Below are 15,145 nucleotides of genomic sequence, written 5' to 3'. Positions count from 1 at the left end.
CATATACTAGTGCTATACTGTGGCCAATTACATAATAACTCCATACAGTGCTCTCTGTAATACCACTATATAGTGTGACACAGTCTAGACATGTCAGTCCCATCTAAGTGGAGACCCCCCAATTAACAGCATTTAATATTTCTCAACGGGGTAAATTAAGAGTATGAATGATCACGATCACTGTGAATCCGGCTCCTGTGACCTTGACTAATCCCAACAACTGGGTGTCAAAACATTCCTGTGTGAATGAAGTGATATTTGCACATTTACAACTACCTTCCCAATAGGCAGATAGTTGTACATTCTCACTATCATCCATTCATTTATTCTGGGGACTATGGGTCCCAGGTTCTCAGGCAATGAGAGTCTCAACATTCGGGTTCCCTCAAATCATACATAGTCTCCAAATGGTCAGTGACGTTTTAGCCAAGATGCCAGTTTTAATGTGGGAGTTAAAATAGTTGGGCAGGTTGAGCAGTTACCCAATTTTCCCCTAATATATCCAGCCCTTAATGGACCATATTCATTTTATCTTCTTCCTCTACAGGATGTGGAATTCATGGAAACGTTTGTATTTGCCATCAAACTACAAACTTTACAAAACGTGCGGCTGGTGTTTAAGGTCCTGAGTTTGACTCCACGTAAGAGGACCATCAGCAAGTGCTCGATATCACTGCGGGACCTGAGCGAGGTGGAGATGGAGCACTATCTGGAAGTGGTGCCGTCTTCAAAAGTATCGGTGAGCAACCACCCTTTTTGTGAGGCTTTTGTATATTTCTGACCAAATCACATTTAGCTGCAACATATTCAGTTTAGAAATTTTGTGGATATCAACCGCGCTGCTGTGAAAAATGAATGTCCAGGCGTATTGGAGATGAAGGAAGATGGTTTATTCTCAATGCATTTCAAAGTCACTAGGACTTCTTCCTCAGGTGATGCTATATAGTCCTTCATCTCCAATACGCCTGGACCTTCATTTTTCACAGCAGCACGGATGATATCCACAACATTTTTAAACTGAATATCCTGAGTCGGTCACCAGTTTGACCAGTGGATCTGCGGCAGCTGTTAAACTCTGAGGAGTTTTTTTTTTTTATGCTACTCTCTTGGAAACACTAGGTGAGTGCAATCTCATTGTATATTTCAAAATCTCCATCAGATAAGACTCTATTGCGCTTTTCATTCCTGCAGTATTCTTGGTTATTTAGCCGCAGCACACAGAGGTGAAAGACTATCAGCAAGCTTTCTGAGCTCCTCTCCTGATATGACCACAACAAGGTTCAACTTGTCTTTGATGTGGTCTGTTGTCACTAAATCGGCTGAGAGGAGCTGAGAAAAAGATTGAATCTGTCAGTGAGCTTCTGATTGGGAGTTTGTAACTCATCTATGTTAACTCATGCTGCAGACAGCAATGTGTAGATAAACGTATTTTCTAAAAGGTGCAAAATTTTAATGAGACCCAATTGCAAAAAATGTTAATTCTCCACTTTGGATAATCTCAACTTAACAGGGCCCTTTATAATTTAATCACAGATCATCCAGTGATCTACAGTGATCATCTGTAATCTGCAGGGAAACCAAGCAGAAGATGTTCATTTTCTCTGCAAAGCCCCCTCAGGGGAAATGAGGAATTACACAGTGTTTATTTACATCGTTTGGGATGTCCATGTAATGTAGGATAGTACAGGTTCTCCAGAGCAACAAATGCTCTCTTTATTGACTTTCTACTATGACCAATATATGAGGAGACCTGCATATAAACTTGTTAGTTCCTAAAAGAGTGTAAGAAATTGGGTCCTCAAAACTGTAACAGCGTAACTTCAACTGATCCCTAAAGTAAAAATGTATTAGTCTTCATTCTTATATCAAGACCTTAAAGGGAACCTGTCACCCCGAAATTCTCGGGTGAGGTAAGCCCACCGGCATCAGGGGCTTATCTACAGCATTCTGTAATGCTGTAGATAAGCCCCCGATGTTACCTGAAAGAGGAGAAAAAGACGTTATATTATACTTACCCAGGGGCGGTCCCGCTGCTGGTCAGGTCAAACGGGCATCTCCGGTTGAGGGCAAAGTACTGCAGTGCGCAGGCGCCGGGCCTCTGACCTTTCCGGCGCCTGCGCACTGCAGTACTATCCTATGCCCTCAACAGGGCAGAGCAAAGTACGCCTGCGCCGGAGCCGTGGCTGAAGATCAGAAGAGGACGTCTTGTAATGAAGATGGGAGGCGCCGCAGCGGACCGGAGACGCCCGTTTGACCTGACCAGCAGCTGGACTGCCCCTGGGCGAGTATAATATAACGTCTTTTTCTCCTCTTTCAGGTAACATCAGGGGCTTATCTACAGCATTACAGAATGCTGTAGATAAGCCCCTGATGCCGGTGGGCTTACCTCACCCGCGATTTTCGGGGTGACAGGTTCCCTTTAAAAAAAGTACAAATTGATGTAGGTACTATATGATTGCTGAGATCCTCAGCCAATCTGCACAGATGTCAATCAGAAAGAAGTGGGGGTTGAGCAGGTTAACCATGGCCATGTCCACTCAAATTGTTTTCTATGTTCTGCCGGAGATAGCCAAGCACTGGTGTCACGATCGATTTTTGGATTTGTGATAGATCTGGTTCCATGGAGTTAAACCTTTTTTCCTTTTGGACTATCAGAGGTTAATGTCAGTTTTTCCCCTCTGGCAAACTAGTGTAATTGCATAGCTGCTGGGTCAGCTGATGTGGGCGATGACCACTCCCACCATCCTTTAAAAGGTCACCTGGTGCATCAGCTGTCAGTGTTAGAGCAATCTGCAGTGACCAAGCTGGAGTAAGGAACTCTCTGGGAGTGGTGCTTCTGCTGAGTTCGCTGATCTGGTGCCATTCTTCTGCTGTGCTTTGCAGCAGAGGAAGCGAAGTGTGAAATTTTTTTTTACCTTGTCCCTTTGGTGTTTGTCACTTCCCCATATGTTTAATATCTGCAGTGGTACGCCTAGTGCCTGTCACCGGCCAGTGCACTAGCCAGGGCAGAGTTACGGATGAGGTATCCTGACGGTGGCGGGGGGAAGGACCCGCATAGGGCATTAGGGGAGTGCAGGGTCAGGCTCAGGTTTGAGCTCAGGTGGTGACCATTCCCCATTCCCTACGGGTAGGGCCTTCCTCTCACCTATACCATCCCCGTTGTATGTGTATTGTGCCATTAGCTGACCGACCATCCGTTGGGTCAAGTCACACCGTGATAGTCATCGCGTGACAACTGGAAAGAGGATAACCTCTTTAATGACTATGCTGTATATTATTTTATCATGACATTACAATAATAATATTTTACTGGTAAATATTATAGTCTGCAGCAGATCACGGTAAGCAAAAAACTGACAGAGGTCCCAAATAGAATAGATTCGACCCTTGGGCTTTTTTGACTCCCTATATCCTACCTCACAATAGAAATCACATCTCTAGATGCATCACAAGGAAATTTACAATACAAAAATGGAAACCAGGAAAGTTGTGAGAATGACCCGTACTTTGCCAGTTCTCAAGATACTGTTGATTTTCCATTATACTTTTTCAAGAAATATCTCAAAAGCCAAACAAGCCCCAGCACGGGCGATTGTGATGTGATCCGGGTCCAGTATTTGTCTTTTCATCTGTTGTCAGTAAGGGGCACTATATTATCGTGCGCCGGTCTTTGAAGTGGTGGGTGCGTGAGTAAACACTTTTATTCCCAGGGAGAGTGCAGTATTATAGAGGATGTGACGATTGTTGACACGAATATACATTTTTTTCCATGTTTTATGGGATGGAAAGTTGTGTGTTGGAATGTTAGTCGGCAGGGTCTAATGGATATGTAATAGTTTGCTTTCAGTATTGTCCTGCTGATATATGTGTCTGACCTTTTCTGATTATGCAACTCCTTATCTGTAATAAGTAAACTGTAACCCCTGCTGTGCAAGCTGCACTCCGCCATTTTATTCTAGGGACTAGGGGTGGAAAAATGACATGGGTGGTTGGAGTAAAAAAATCCACCCGTTCACTGGGCATTAAAGGGAAGATTTCTGCCCAATATTAATACCGCTGCTCAATTAAAGGGATTGTCCACAAATAGGCAACCCCTTATTAATGGCCCCAGAAAACTGAAAACAATTTAAAAAACAGTGTTGTGTCCAATGACTGGCTGCATCCTTGCTGAATGTTTATGTCACAGGATCAGAGGTGGATGCAGTGCTACTGTAAGTGCAGCGGTACCAGTACTGGAGAAATCTTTTAATTTTTTTCCACCTCTCCTGGACCCATCAATAATTCTCAGACAGCCACATTAAGGCCTTTTTACAAGAGCTATGTAAATCGCACAGTCTGTGCTTCTGACTAGATAGGAGCGAATTTGCTCGGGTTCCCTCCTATTCGGCAAGCTATAGTGCTTGCCGAACAAGCTGCAGAGGAAACCCGGCTTCCTGGATCATTCAGCTGTATGTGTTGCGGCTGTGTTACAGTCACGACATATGCATGGAGAGCCCAACAAACAGGATCTCCATGCATGTGTCATGACTGTGACACAGCTGCGCCACATGCAGTTGCGGAGTCGATCAGCCGGCGCGATCCAGGAAGCAAGGTTATTTGGCAAGTGCTATAGCTTGCTGAATAAGAGGGAACCCGAGCAAATTAACTCATCTCTACTTCTGACAATGATGATTTTAGGGCCCACACAAATGGTCCAGCCCTCAGCCAATCTAGCATTTTGCTTGCTCATCCTCATATTTACCCCGTCTGATTAGGTGCTTGTCAGCCTATGTAGCGGGGACTTGCTCCGCCAGGACTAACCTCTTCATCAGGAGGTGAATATCATTGATGCTGTCACATTGACAGGTACTTGCTAACTACGTGAGTGGCAGCCTGTACTGTACATTTATCCTGGGCACCTGTCAAAACCATCATTGCCGCTCATCTCCCATTGTACTGGTGAACGGCGCTGGAGCAACCCTTTTAGGCTGCAGGACTTCCTACTATCTACTAAATTGTATGTATAACCTGGCACAACAGTGGGGAGTTTGCTCTGGATTTTAATATATATATATATATATATATATTATATTGGGGACAGATCATGGATGGCATTGCATTTTGGGAATATTAATTCAACCATAACTTTTACACCAGGTACTGGTATAGGATAGGTACAGGTACGGGATGATCACCCGTAATGTAATCTCACCCCTGTAAATGGTGTTACAGCTTAGCCAGTAATGTAATAATACTATAATCGCAGGACCAGCACGGTGCCAGTCTGTATAAAGTACGGAATGTTATTTGTGGTACAAGGGTCTATTGTTCACCCGCCTGACATCTATCCTGTTCTGTTTGCCCGTTTATCCAGGCCTGTCAAGCGGAGCTCCTGATCGGGACGTGTTTCCAGGCAATAAATAGCAGGATTCAGTTACAAATCCTCAAGGCTCAAAACCTGCCAAGCTCGTCCACGCCGCTGTCCATAAGTACGGCTCAGTCTGTGTCCTGTCCTGATACTACATGTTATATTGGTGCAAGAACAAAGCACCTGGTTGTAGCCACTTCCTCGTCCACTGACCCGAAATGTTTAGTGGGAGCAGGGCCGGACTGGCCGTCTATCAATTCTGGCAAATGCCAGAAGGGCCTGTCTGGTTGTGGGCTGCCTTATTTGGTACGTTGTTAGCAGAATCTGTGTTCTCAAGACATCCATACTGCTAAGAGTTTTGAAGGAGCACATAGTTGCTGACTTCGTCACTTACCCCAGCAGGCCACAGGTATAAATAGAAATATTGGTCTTGTAGTAAATCTTGCTTTCCTCCATCCAGGGTAATATCAGTAATATATGCCCATCTGGTGCTCGGGGGCGGGGACACCATGGGCCTGTGTAATTTTAAATGCCAGGGCTGCATTTCACCCCCCAGTCCGTACCTGAGTGGGAGTCATTGTTCTCAATAATTCATGGCACAGAGACTGGAGAACAGTCTATAGTGGGAACCATAGTGGTCCATCCTCGGACCTACACCTTACAGTGTGCAGGATAGCTAACACAGAAGAGGAAAATATACTGTATCATGGAGTGTATTTTGGAGGCTTGGGTGTACAAATGCTAAAAGGGTATCTAAGGGCACCTGGAGAATGCAACCAAGTGGTCTCGAAGGAGTGACCCAAGGTGTCTGGAGCAAGGGGGGGCTACAGAGGGCATCTGGGGCGGGAACTAGGGCATCTAAAGAAGGGTGAACCAGGGGGTTTGGAGGATGGCTATCCAGGTAATTTGGAGAGGGGCGCATTGGAAAGCCTGGAGTGGGGCACAGAAGGGCCTGAAGGGTGCATAGACGGGCCTGGATATAAAAGACCTCGACGCTCAGAGAATATGCATGCTCAGTATAGCCGTGTGTTCATGTAGATTGGGGATTGGGTTTAGGGAAATAGGTGTCAGCCAAACAGCTGACAGCTAACCAACATGTCCAGACAGGTTTAGTCACAGACTCTCACAGCTTTCTCCATCATCTTTGCAGATTTCTACGTCAAGGCCGAGATGTTCAGCACGGAGGGACTGCTCTACAAAAAGAAAACGCGACCGCTAAAATTATCAAATTCTCAAGTAAACTGGGGGGAGACCATGATTTTCCCAGTGACGCAGAAAGAGGAGGGAATCAACTTCCTGATAAAGCTGTACAGTCGCAGCTCAGTCCGACGGAAACACTTCATCGGGCAGGTAAGGACGATTTTTTGCCTCTGTAATATTTTTTAATTCACAATGTGCGAACCTGCTGGGATATTCTTAAAGAAGGCCATGATCAATAAATTAATCATACAGAAAAGATGTTGAAAGGTAAATGCTATTATATATCAGGCTACTCAGAATGACAGGCCCCACTCACACAGATGAGGGGGGGCTACCAACAGAAAAAAAGGCGACAAATATGTTTTTTTAGAATTAAACATGCGATAATCATCCATATATTGCTTGGGCTCCTGGAAAAAAACAACAACATTTTATGCCCAGTATACCCAAGTGCTAAGTTTGGCTAATAAACAATAGGATAACGAGTCCAACGAGTGCAGTTGACTGATGGTCACATCCTAAAGTGTAACTGCTTAATTCCTCAACCAGATTTGCAGCCAAGAACAAATAAACTTCTGACCTATTTGCTAGAATTGTTCATATATTTTGCAAAATCATAAGAGTCCATCTATATAATACATTACTACGGTTAGCATGCCGTGAAGGGTCTGTCCAAATATTTATAGAGGATTGCCCTAAGAGACTAGCGAGTATGACTCCATACAGAGCAGAGACACAAGAGGGATTCCTGCAGAAGCAGCATAATGAACATTATACAGCAGTACTAAGCAGTATTGCTGTGAATTCAGCCTTGGGAGGAGATACACACTTACTTGAAAGCAGCAGGATAGAGAACATTATTCATCAGAGTCAGGCAGTGTAGCTGTGAATCCAGCCTTGAGATGAGATACTAACTAGAAAGCAGCAACATAGAGGACATTAATGTGCAGAGTCAGGCAAAGTAGCTGTGATTACAGCCCCAAGATGAAATACACAATTACTAGAAAAAAGCAGAAGCATAGATGACATTATTCTGAAGAGTCAGGCAATGTAGCTGGGAATCCAATGCTGGTATGAGATAAAACATTTACTATAAAGTAGCAGCAACATTGGGCCTTTATACGACAATACTGAGCATTGTAGATATGAATCTAACTTTGGAGTGAGATCAAACACTTACTAGTCAGCAGCAACATGGATGATATTATACAACAATACTGAGCATTGTAGATATGAATATAGTTCTAAGGTGAGAAAATGCTCACTAGACAAAAGCATTAAGATTATACAGCAGTACTGAGCAGTGTAAAAGTGAATCCAGCTCAGGGCGATATAAAACACTTGCTATACATCAGCAGTATCAGTCTGTGAGCGTATCTCTGCCAGTCTTTCACTAAACTCCTATGTCCCTTCTCCATACACTTCAATAGGCAGATGTAATCTGATGTCTCTACTGTATAAGCTGATCTCTAGATTACAAAGTTTATTATCTCTATCTGTACAAATGATTTATGCAAAGTTTGTTAACAGTAGCGACTATTTAAGGACGATTTATAAAATAATGTTTCCTGGAATATTCTGGATTTTAGGGGACATTGCATGGATATGCACAGTGAGAATAAAGCTGAACTCAGAAGTTCCTACACTTGCACTTACACCTCTCTCCTTGTAACTTTACCCTAACCTGTATAATAAGGCAAGGAAAAGTTCTTGATGAAGGTATTTAAGCCCTGTGTGATGCAGATGACATTTGTAAGCTGTTGCTGTAGGTAACAATAACAGGACACTTCATGAATTTGTCCCTCTGCCTTCTAGACTAAGGCACAAACGTCCCTTTCATGAGCACAAGGACATAGTGCACTGTGAAACAGGAGCAGGAATATCAGCTTACCCTTCCCTAAAAGATTTCTTTTCTAGAGAGAAGGAAATGTCAGCTGTATAAATTACGCCTTTCACGCTCATATATATGCTATTCATCCATTGTGCATCCCTCTGGAAGATGCTCTAGGTAAATCGGAGCTATACAGATAACCTTACACTGGTTACAATGAGGAAGAACATGATACCTCCCTAAAGAAACTGTAAGCAATTGAGTTAGATCAGGAAGTCCAGCATGGATAAAGGTAATGGGGAAGTTTGGGGCAAAGCATCGTTACAAAGTACATTTATCACCTATCGACTATTGCTACATTGAATCTTCCCCGTCACTGGGCCAGAAATCATACATTTATTACTGATTTATAGGGTATGAGATAATAGCACTTTATGGAAATACTCCTAGAGACTTTTGCCCCTCTGTATAAATGGATCATGTACATTAAAACAAAGTCCAGACAGTGGGCTCTGACGTGGGAGGAAGGAAGAGGGGTCTGGGCAAGGGATAGAGGCATTGGGCTGAGCAAATAAAAGTTAGATCAACAGCTAGTGAAGGTGTATGAACATTTTTAGGATCTTTATAAGCTTTGAACCAATTTCTTCCTGGATTTCGGACCTTAGCGGATAGAGGTGACTAGTGACAACCAATAAAGAACATGGCGCACTGTGCTGGCCTGAGGCTAGTCACTAAAGTTGGTGTGAATACATTCGCATGACTTGGTCCATTGGCCAGGTCAGTAATCCATGGTGGCTGGATAGGAACCCTGAGAACCATCTCCAATCCGACTGCATCTCCAGTTGCATTTCAGAGAGTAGCTGACAGCACAACTGGCAATGGGATGCCCGTCCTAGTCTCACGGACCAAAGTGGAAATGTACATACCAAAAAAATGATGAAGGACAGCATCCAATCCAGGTGAAAAAAACTTCTTTTATTGTGCACTTGGTACAATAAAATAATTTTTTTTTCACCTGGATTGGATGCTGTCCTTCATCATTTTTTTTGGGTACGCATCTCCAGTTGCTTCTATTATTAGTCGGCCTGGTGCGATGTCACATGTGCGTCATGCACGGCACGCCGGCAAATCAAAAGATAAGCAGCTGATGACGTGAGTTAGGAGGTGGTTGTCAGGGCTCCCGTTCAATGGCTACAGATCACCGATGTAATTCGGGTCGTGTGAATCGTTTCATACAAACTCTACTAACCACAATACTTTGTAACTGGCTCTGTGTTTCAATTCCTCACCTTTTTGTGATCTCTGTTTGCCCTTAGACAAATCAGTAGTAATGAAAGTTGCATCTTGTGCAATTGTTACATCTAATAAAACTAACTGAATAAACAGCGTCATCCAATTATTGTGCAACTCCTCACTATTGTAGGAAGTGTTACAGGATTTGTGTTACGCAATTTCAGTTGTACAAAGAAAAGACACAGCATGGTGCTGGGAAATGCAGCGCTGCATTTCCCAAATGTGAAACTTCTCCGGTCACTATCATGTGTCCCGTGTACATTATATGCATCTCTACAAACCCCCCTGAAATGACCATCTATCCTGGGCTGCATCCATATGTCTCCAATTAGTTTCTGAAACCAAACTCTTCTGAGGACAGTTTGTAATTTGGATTATAGGAAAAAGCAGAGAATTCACAATAAGGGGGAATTAAGCAGGTAACAGTGCAGCTTTTCATGAAACACACTGAGTCCTCTGTTATAAATCCAATCCCACAGACAGAGCGGGGTCCAGTCTGCTCTCCTCTCTATTGAGAGGCTGCCAGCTTCTCGTTTTATCCCCAGGATACAGGATAGCAGGAGCCAGCTGCAGGTGCGCCTGGGAACATCTGCGGAGACCAGCCATGAGATACAGACGTCACGTATCCGTGTATTAGTCATATAGCATGCCTGACATGGGGATGACAAAATATGGGATCACTACATATTCTAGTCAGATCAGGCCAGGATGCAACAAAGGTTTTATTGTGCGTTCTTTACCTGGAGGAATGACTGTAAGCCATTAACCCCTTCCTGACCTTTGACGCAGCATATGCGTCATGAAAACCTGTGCCAATCCGACCATTGATGCAGCATATGCGTCATGGTCGGATCGCGCTCCTGCAGGTCGGGTGAAAGGGTCAACTGTAATTTCACCCGACCTGCAGGGACAGGGGGAGTGGTACTTGAGCCCAGTGGCTACGATCACTCTACTACAACCCTCCGTGGCTACGATCACTCTGATTGGCTGTTGAAAGTGACGTTTCACTTTCACTTTCAATCAGAGCGATAGTAATATTTCACCAATGAAAATTGGTGAAATTTTACAATCCAGCCATGGCTGATGGTGCATAAGTATCAGCCATGGCTGGAGACCGCGATCTGCCCCCGCCACCGCCGCCGATCTCTTCCCCTCCATCCTGTCATCTGCTGTCCTCCGCTCCCCTCTATCCTCTTGTCCGCTCCCCCCGCAGTCCGATCTCCCCCCCTCTGTCCGATCCCACCCCCGCATACTTACCGAGCTCCAGTGTCCCTCCCGATGTCCATCCATCTTCTCCATGGGCCATCTTCCAAAATGGCGGGCGCATGCGCAGTGCGCCCGCCGAATCTGCCGGCCGGCAGATTCGTTACAGGTACATTTTGATCGCTGTGATAGGTTCTATCACAGCGATCAAAATAAAAAAAATAATAAATAAACCCCCCCCTTATCACCCCCATAGGTAGGGACAATAATAAAATAAAGAAAATATATACACATTTTTTTTCCACTAGGGTTAGGATTAGGTTTGGGGTTAGAGCTAGAATTAGGGTTAGAACTAGGGCTAGGGTTAGAATTAGGTTATGTGCACACGGTGCGGATTTGGCTGCGGATCCGCAGCAGATTGGCCGCTGCGGATTCGTAGCAGTTTTCCATCAGGTTTACAGTACCATGTAAACCTATGGAAAACCAAATCCGCTGTGCCCATGGTGCGAGAAATACCGCGCAGAAACGCTGTGTTGTATTTTCCACAGCATGTCAATTCTTTGTGCGGATTCCGCAGCGTTTTACACCTATTCCTTAATAGGAATCCGCAGGTGAAATCCGCACAAAAAAACACTGAAAGTCGGCGGTAAATCCACAGGTAACACGCAGTGCCTTTCACCTGCGGATTTTTCAAAAATGGTGCGGAAAAATCTCACAAGAATCTGCAACGTGGGCACATAGCCTTAGGGTTAGGGTTGGAATTAGAGTTAGGGTTGGAAATAGGGTTAAGATTAGGCAGTGGTTAGGGTTATGGGTGTGTTGGGGTTAGGGTTGTGGTTAGGGTTGGGATTGGGGTTAGGATTAAGGTTGGAAATAGGGTTAGGGGTGTGTTGGGGTTAGGGTTGTGGTTAGGGGTGTGTTGGGGTTAGGGTTGTGATTAGGGTTATGGCTAGAATTGGGATTAGGGTTAGAGGTGTGTTGGGGTTAGTGTTGGAGTTAGAAATGAGGGGTTTCCACTTTTAAGGCACATCAGGGGTCTCCAAACGCAACATGGCGCCACCATTGATTCCAGCCAATATTGCATTCAAAAAGTCAAATGGTGCTCCCTCCCTTCCAAGTCCCGATGTGCGCCCAAACAGTGGTTTACCCCCACATATCGGGTACCAGCATACTCAGAACAAACTGGGCAACAATTATTGGGGTCCAATTTCTCCTGTTACCCTTGTGAAAATAAAAAATTGCTTGCTAAAACATCATTTTTGAGGAAAGAAAAATGATTTTTTATTTTCATGGCTCTGCGTTGTAAACTTCTGTGAAGTACTTGGGAGATCAAAGTGCTCACCACATATCTAGATAAGTTCCTTGGGGGGTCTAGTTTCTAAAATGGGGTCACTTGTGGGGGGTTTCTACTGTTTAGGCACATCAGGGGCTCTGCAAACGCAACGTGAAGCCCGCAGACAATGCCATCAAGTCTGCATTTCAAAAGTCACTACTTCTCTTCCAAGCTCTGCCGTGCGCCCAAACAGTGGTTTACCCCACATATGGGATACCAGCATACTCAGGACAAATTGGGCAACAACTATTGGCGTCCAATTTCTCCTGTTACCCTTGTGAAAATAAAAAATTGCTTGCTAAAACATCATTTTTGAGGAAAGAAAAACTATTTTTTATTTTCATGGCTCTGCATTGTAAACTTCTGTGAAGCTCTTGGGGGTTCAAAGTGCTCACCACATAACTAGATAAGTTCCTTCGGGGTCTATTTTTCAAAATGGGGTCACTTGTGGGGGCGCTCCAATGTTTAGGCACACAGGGGCTCTCTAAACGCGACATGGTGTCCGCTAAAGATTGGAGCCAATGTTTCATTGAAAAAGTCAAATGGCGCTCCTTCCCTTCCGAGCCCTGTCATGCGCCCAAACAGTGGTTCCCCCCCACATATGGGGTATCAGCGTACTCAGGACAAATTGTACAATAACTTTTGGGGTCCAGTTTCTCTTTTTACCCTTGGGAAAATAAAAAAATTGTTGCTAAAACATCATTTTTGTGACTAAAAAGTTATATGTTGATTTTTTCCTTCCATGTTGCTTCTGCTGCTGTGAAGCACCTGAAGGGTTAACAGACTTCTTAAATGTGGTTTTGAGTACCTTGAAGGGTGCAGTTTTTAGAATGGTGTCACTTTTGGGTATTTTCAGCCATATAGACCCCTCAAACTGACTTCAAATGTGAGGTGGTCTTTAAAAAAAATGGTTTTGTAAATTTCGTTGTAAAAATGAGAAATCGCTGGTCAAATTTTAACCCTTATAACTTCCTAGCAAAAAAAAAATTTTTGTTTCCAAAATTGTGCTGATGTAAAGTAGACATGTGGATAATGTTATTTATTAACTATTTTGTGTCAAATAACTCTCTCGCTTAACAGAATAAAAATTCAAAATTTGAAAATTGCGAAATGTTCAAAATTTTTGCCAAATTTCCATTTTTTTCCACAAATAAACGCAAAAATTATCGACCTAAATTTACCACTAACGTGAAGCCCAATATGTCATGAAAAAACAGTCTCAGAACCGCTAGGACTTATTGAAGTGTTCCCGAGTTATTACCTCATAAAGGGACACTGGTCAGAATTGCAAAAAAACGGCCAGGTCATTATGGTCAAAATAGGCTGGATCATGAAGGGGTTAAAGGGAAATTCCACCTGCATTTTAGTTTCATGTTTCCATGTGGTGTAAATGCTGCATTTTTTCCCCTGTTGAGTTGAGAGAAATGCAGCAAAAACTTAAAAATCATAGCAAAATGCTATTACATATTTTGGTGCAGACACCTGCAAAACAAAAAAATATGCAGGGAACATGATCTATTTCACTGGTTTTGGTCCCTGTTATCAGCCATTTCCAGCTGTGGAGTAGATGACTATAGTGCCTAATATTCAGTTGCACAGTTCTCCCATAATTTGGCATTTCTATACTTGTTGTACTCCTAAGCGGTCACATGACAACATCACCTCTGACCCCATCTCATTCTCAGGTATGGATCAGCAGTGACAGTAACAGCAGCGAGGCCGCAGATCAATGGACGGACACAATCGGCCACCCAGAAAAAGTGGTGACAAAGTGGCATAAACTGAACCACCTGAGTTAATGAACCCCTATGGACTGGGAAATGCCAGGGGTTGTTTGTACATAGAGACGACACGATGGACTGGGTCATGCCCACCTGCTTATATCAAAGGATTTTACCTGGAACCAGGAAGATATAAAGACAGGAAAGACATTGTGGCGAGGAGCAAGGCTCAGCAGCGGATACCTCATTTTGCACAAACCATGCTGCAAAATTACAGTAATTATCGCTATTGTGGTTCATGCCTTCTTTATTAAAATCCCATAAATTATGACTTTATATTGATTATTTAACTGAATATCAAATATCTATTTAAATTAAAGCTGCGTAACTAATATGGCCGTCACTGCCTGTAAATGTCAGAGCTGCCACGTCATACGCAGGTGCAGAAACCAGTAGCATCTTAAGCAGCTTTGTCCTTAAGCTGGATAATATCCGTGAGGGCCACCATGACGGCTTTCTTATTAAGTCCTGAATGGCAACACTGTAATGTTATCAGCAGTTCTTTTTGGAAAAATTCTATTAAAGAATATGTAATGGAAATATTCATTTATGTGTCAGAGCTAGATAGAAACTGCGTCATGACTCATGAGTGCAAAAGTAAGAGTTTTATATGTTTAAAGCAAATAATATGGATATCCAGTACCGGTAATTAATAATACATTCAGAGTAGGATCATGGGAGACAACGTTCTTCCAAACTACAGGAGCTCCATTCATCTTTAGCGCTTCAATCTGTCCTCATGTGTGATGGATGCAGGAAAGCAGAACTGCCCTCCATTAAACATGTAATTCTCAACGACTATGTGTATACTGCGCAGTACCATTCCTGTCCTGTATATATACACTGCACAGTACCACTCCTCCTGTCCTATATATATACACTGCACAGTACCACTCCTCCTGTCCTGTATATATACTGCACAGTACCACTCCTCCTGTCCTGTATATATACACTGCACAGTACCACTCCTCCTGTCCTGTATATATACACTGCACAGTACCACTCCTCCTGTCCTGTATATATACACTGCACAGTACCACTCCTCCTGTCCTGTATATATACACTGCACAGTACCACTCCTCCTGTCCTGTATATATACACTGCACAGTACCACTCCTCCTGTCCTGTATATATACACTGCACAGTACCACTCCTCC

At 43.6% G+C, this 15,145-nt stretch overlaps 1 protein-coding gene across 2 annotated transcripts in view; it reads left to right on the top strand.

Annotated features, from left to right (window-relative positions):
* TC2N (tandem C2 domains, nuclear) overlaps nt 1–14,528 on the top strand; it is a 94,653-nt gene extending 80,125 nt beyond the window's left edge. For both annotated transcript variants that reach the window (XM_069736861.1, XM_069736871.1), the window contains 4 exons: nt 548–739; nt 5,354–5,468; nt 6,498–6,697; nt 13,893–14,528. In XM_069736861.1, coding sequence (XP_069592962.1) covers nt 548–739; nt 5,354–5,468; nt 6,498–6,697; nt 13,893–14,006 — 621 coding nt within the window. In that variant the 3' untranslated portion in view covers nt 14,007–14,528. The remainder of the gene's footprint in view (nt 1–547; nt 740–5,353; nt 5,469–6,497; nt 6,698–13,892) is intronic.
* The last annotated feature ends 617 nt before the right edge of the window (nt 14,529–15,145 follow it).

The sequence above is a fragment of the Ranitomeya imitator genome, chromosome 1 (genome assembly GCF_032444005.1).
Source record: "Ranitomeya imitator isolate aRanImi1 chromosome 1, aRanImi1.pri, whole genome shotgun sequence".
In the NCBI taxonomy this organism is placed as follows: domain Eukaryota; kingdom Metazoa; phylum Chordata; class Amphibia; order Anura; family Dendrobatidae; genus Ranitomeya; species Ranitomeya imitator.
Note: the sequence above shows the minus strand (reverse complement) of the source record. Positions and strands in the feature narration are given on the sequence as shown.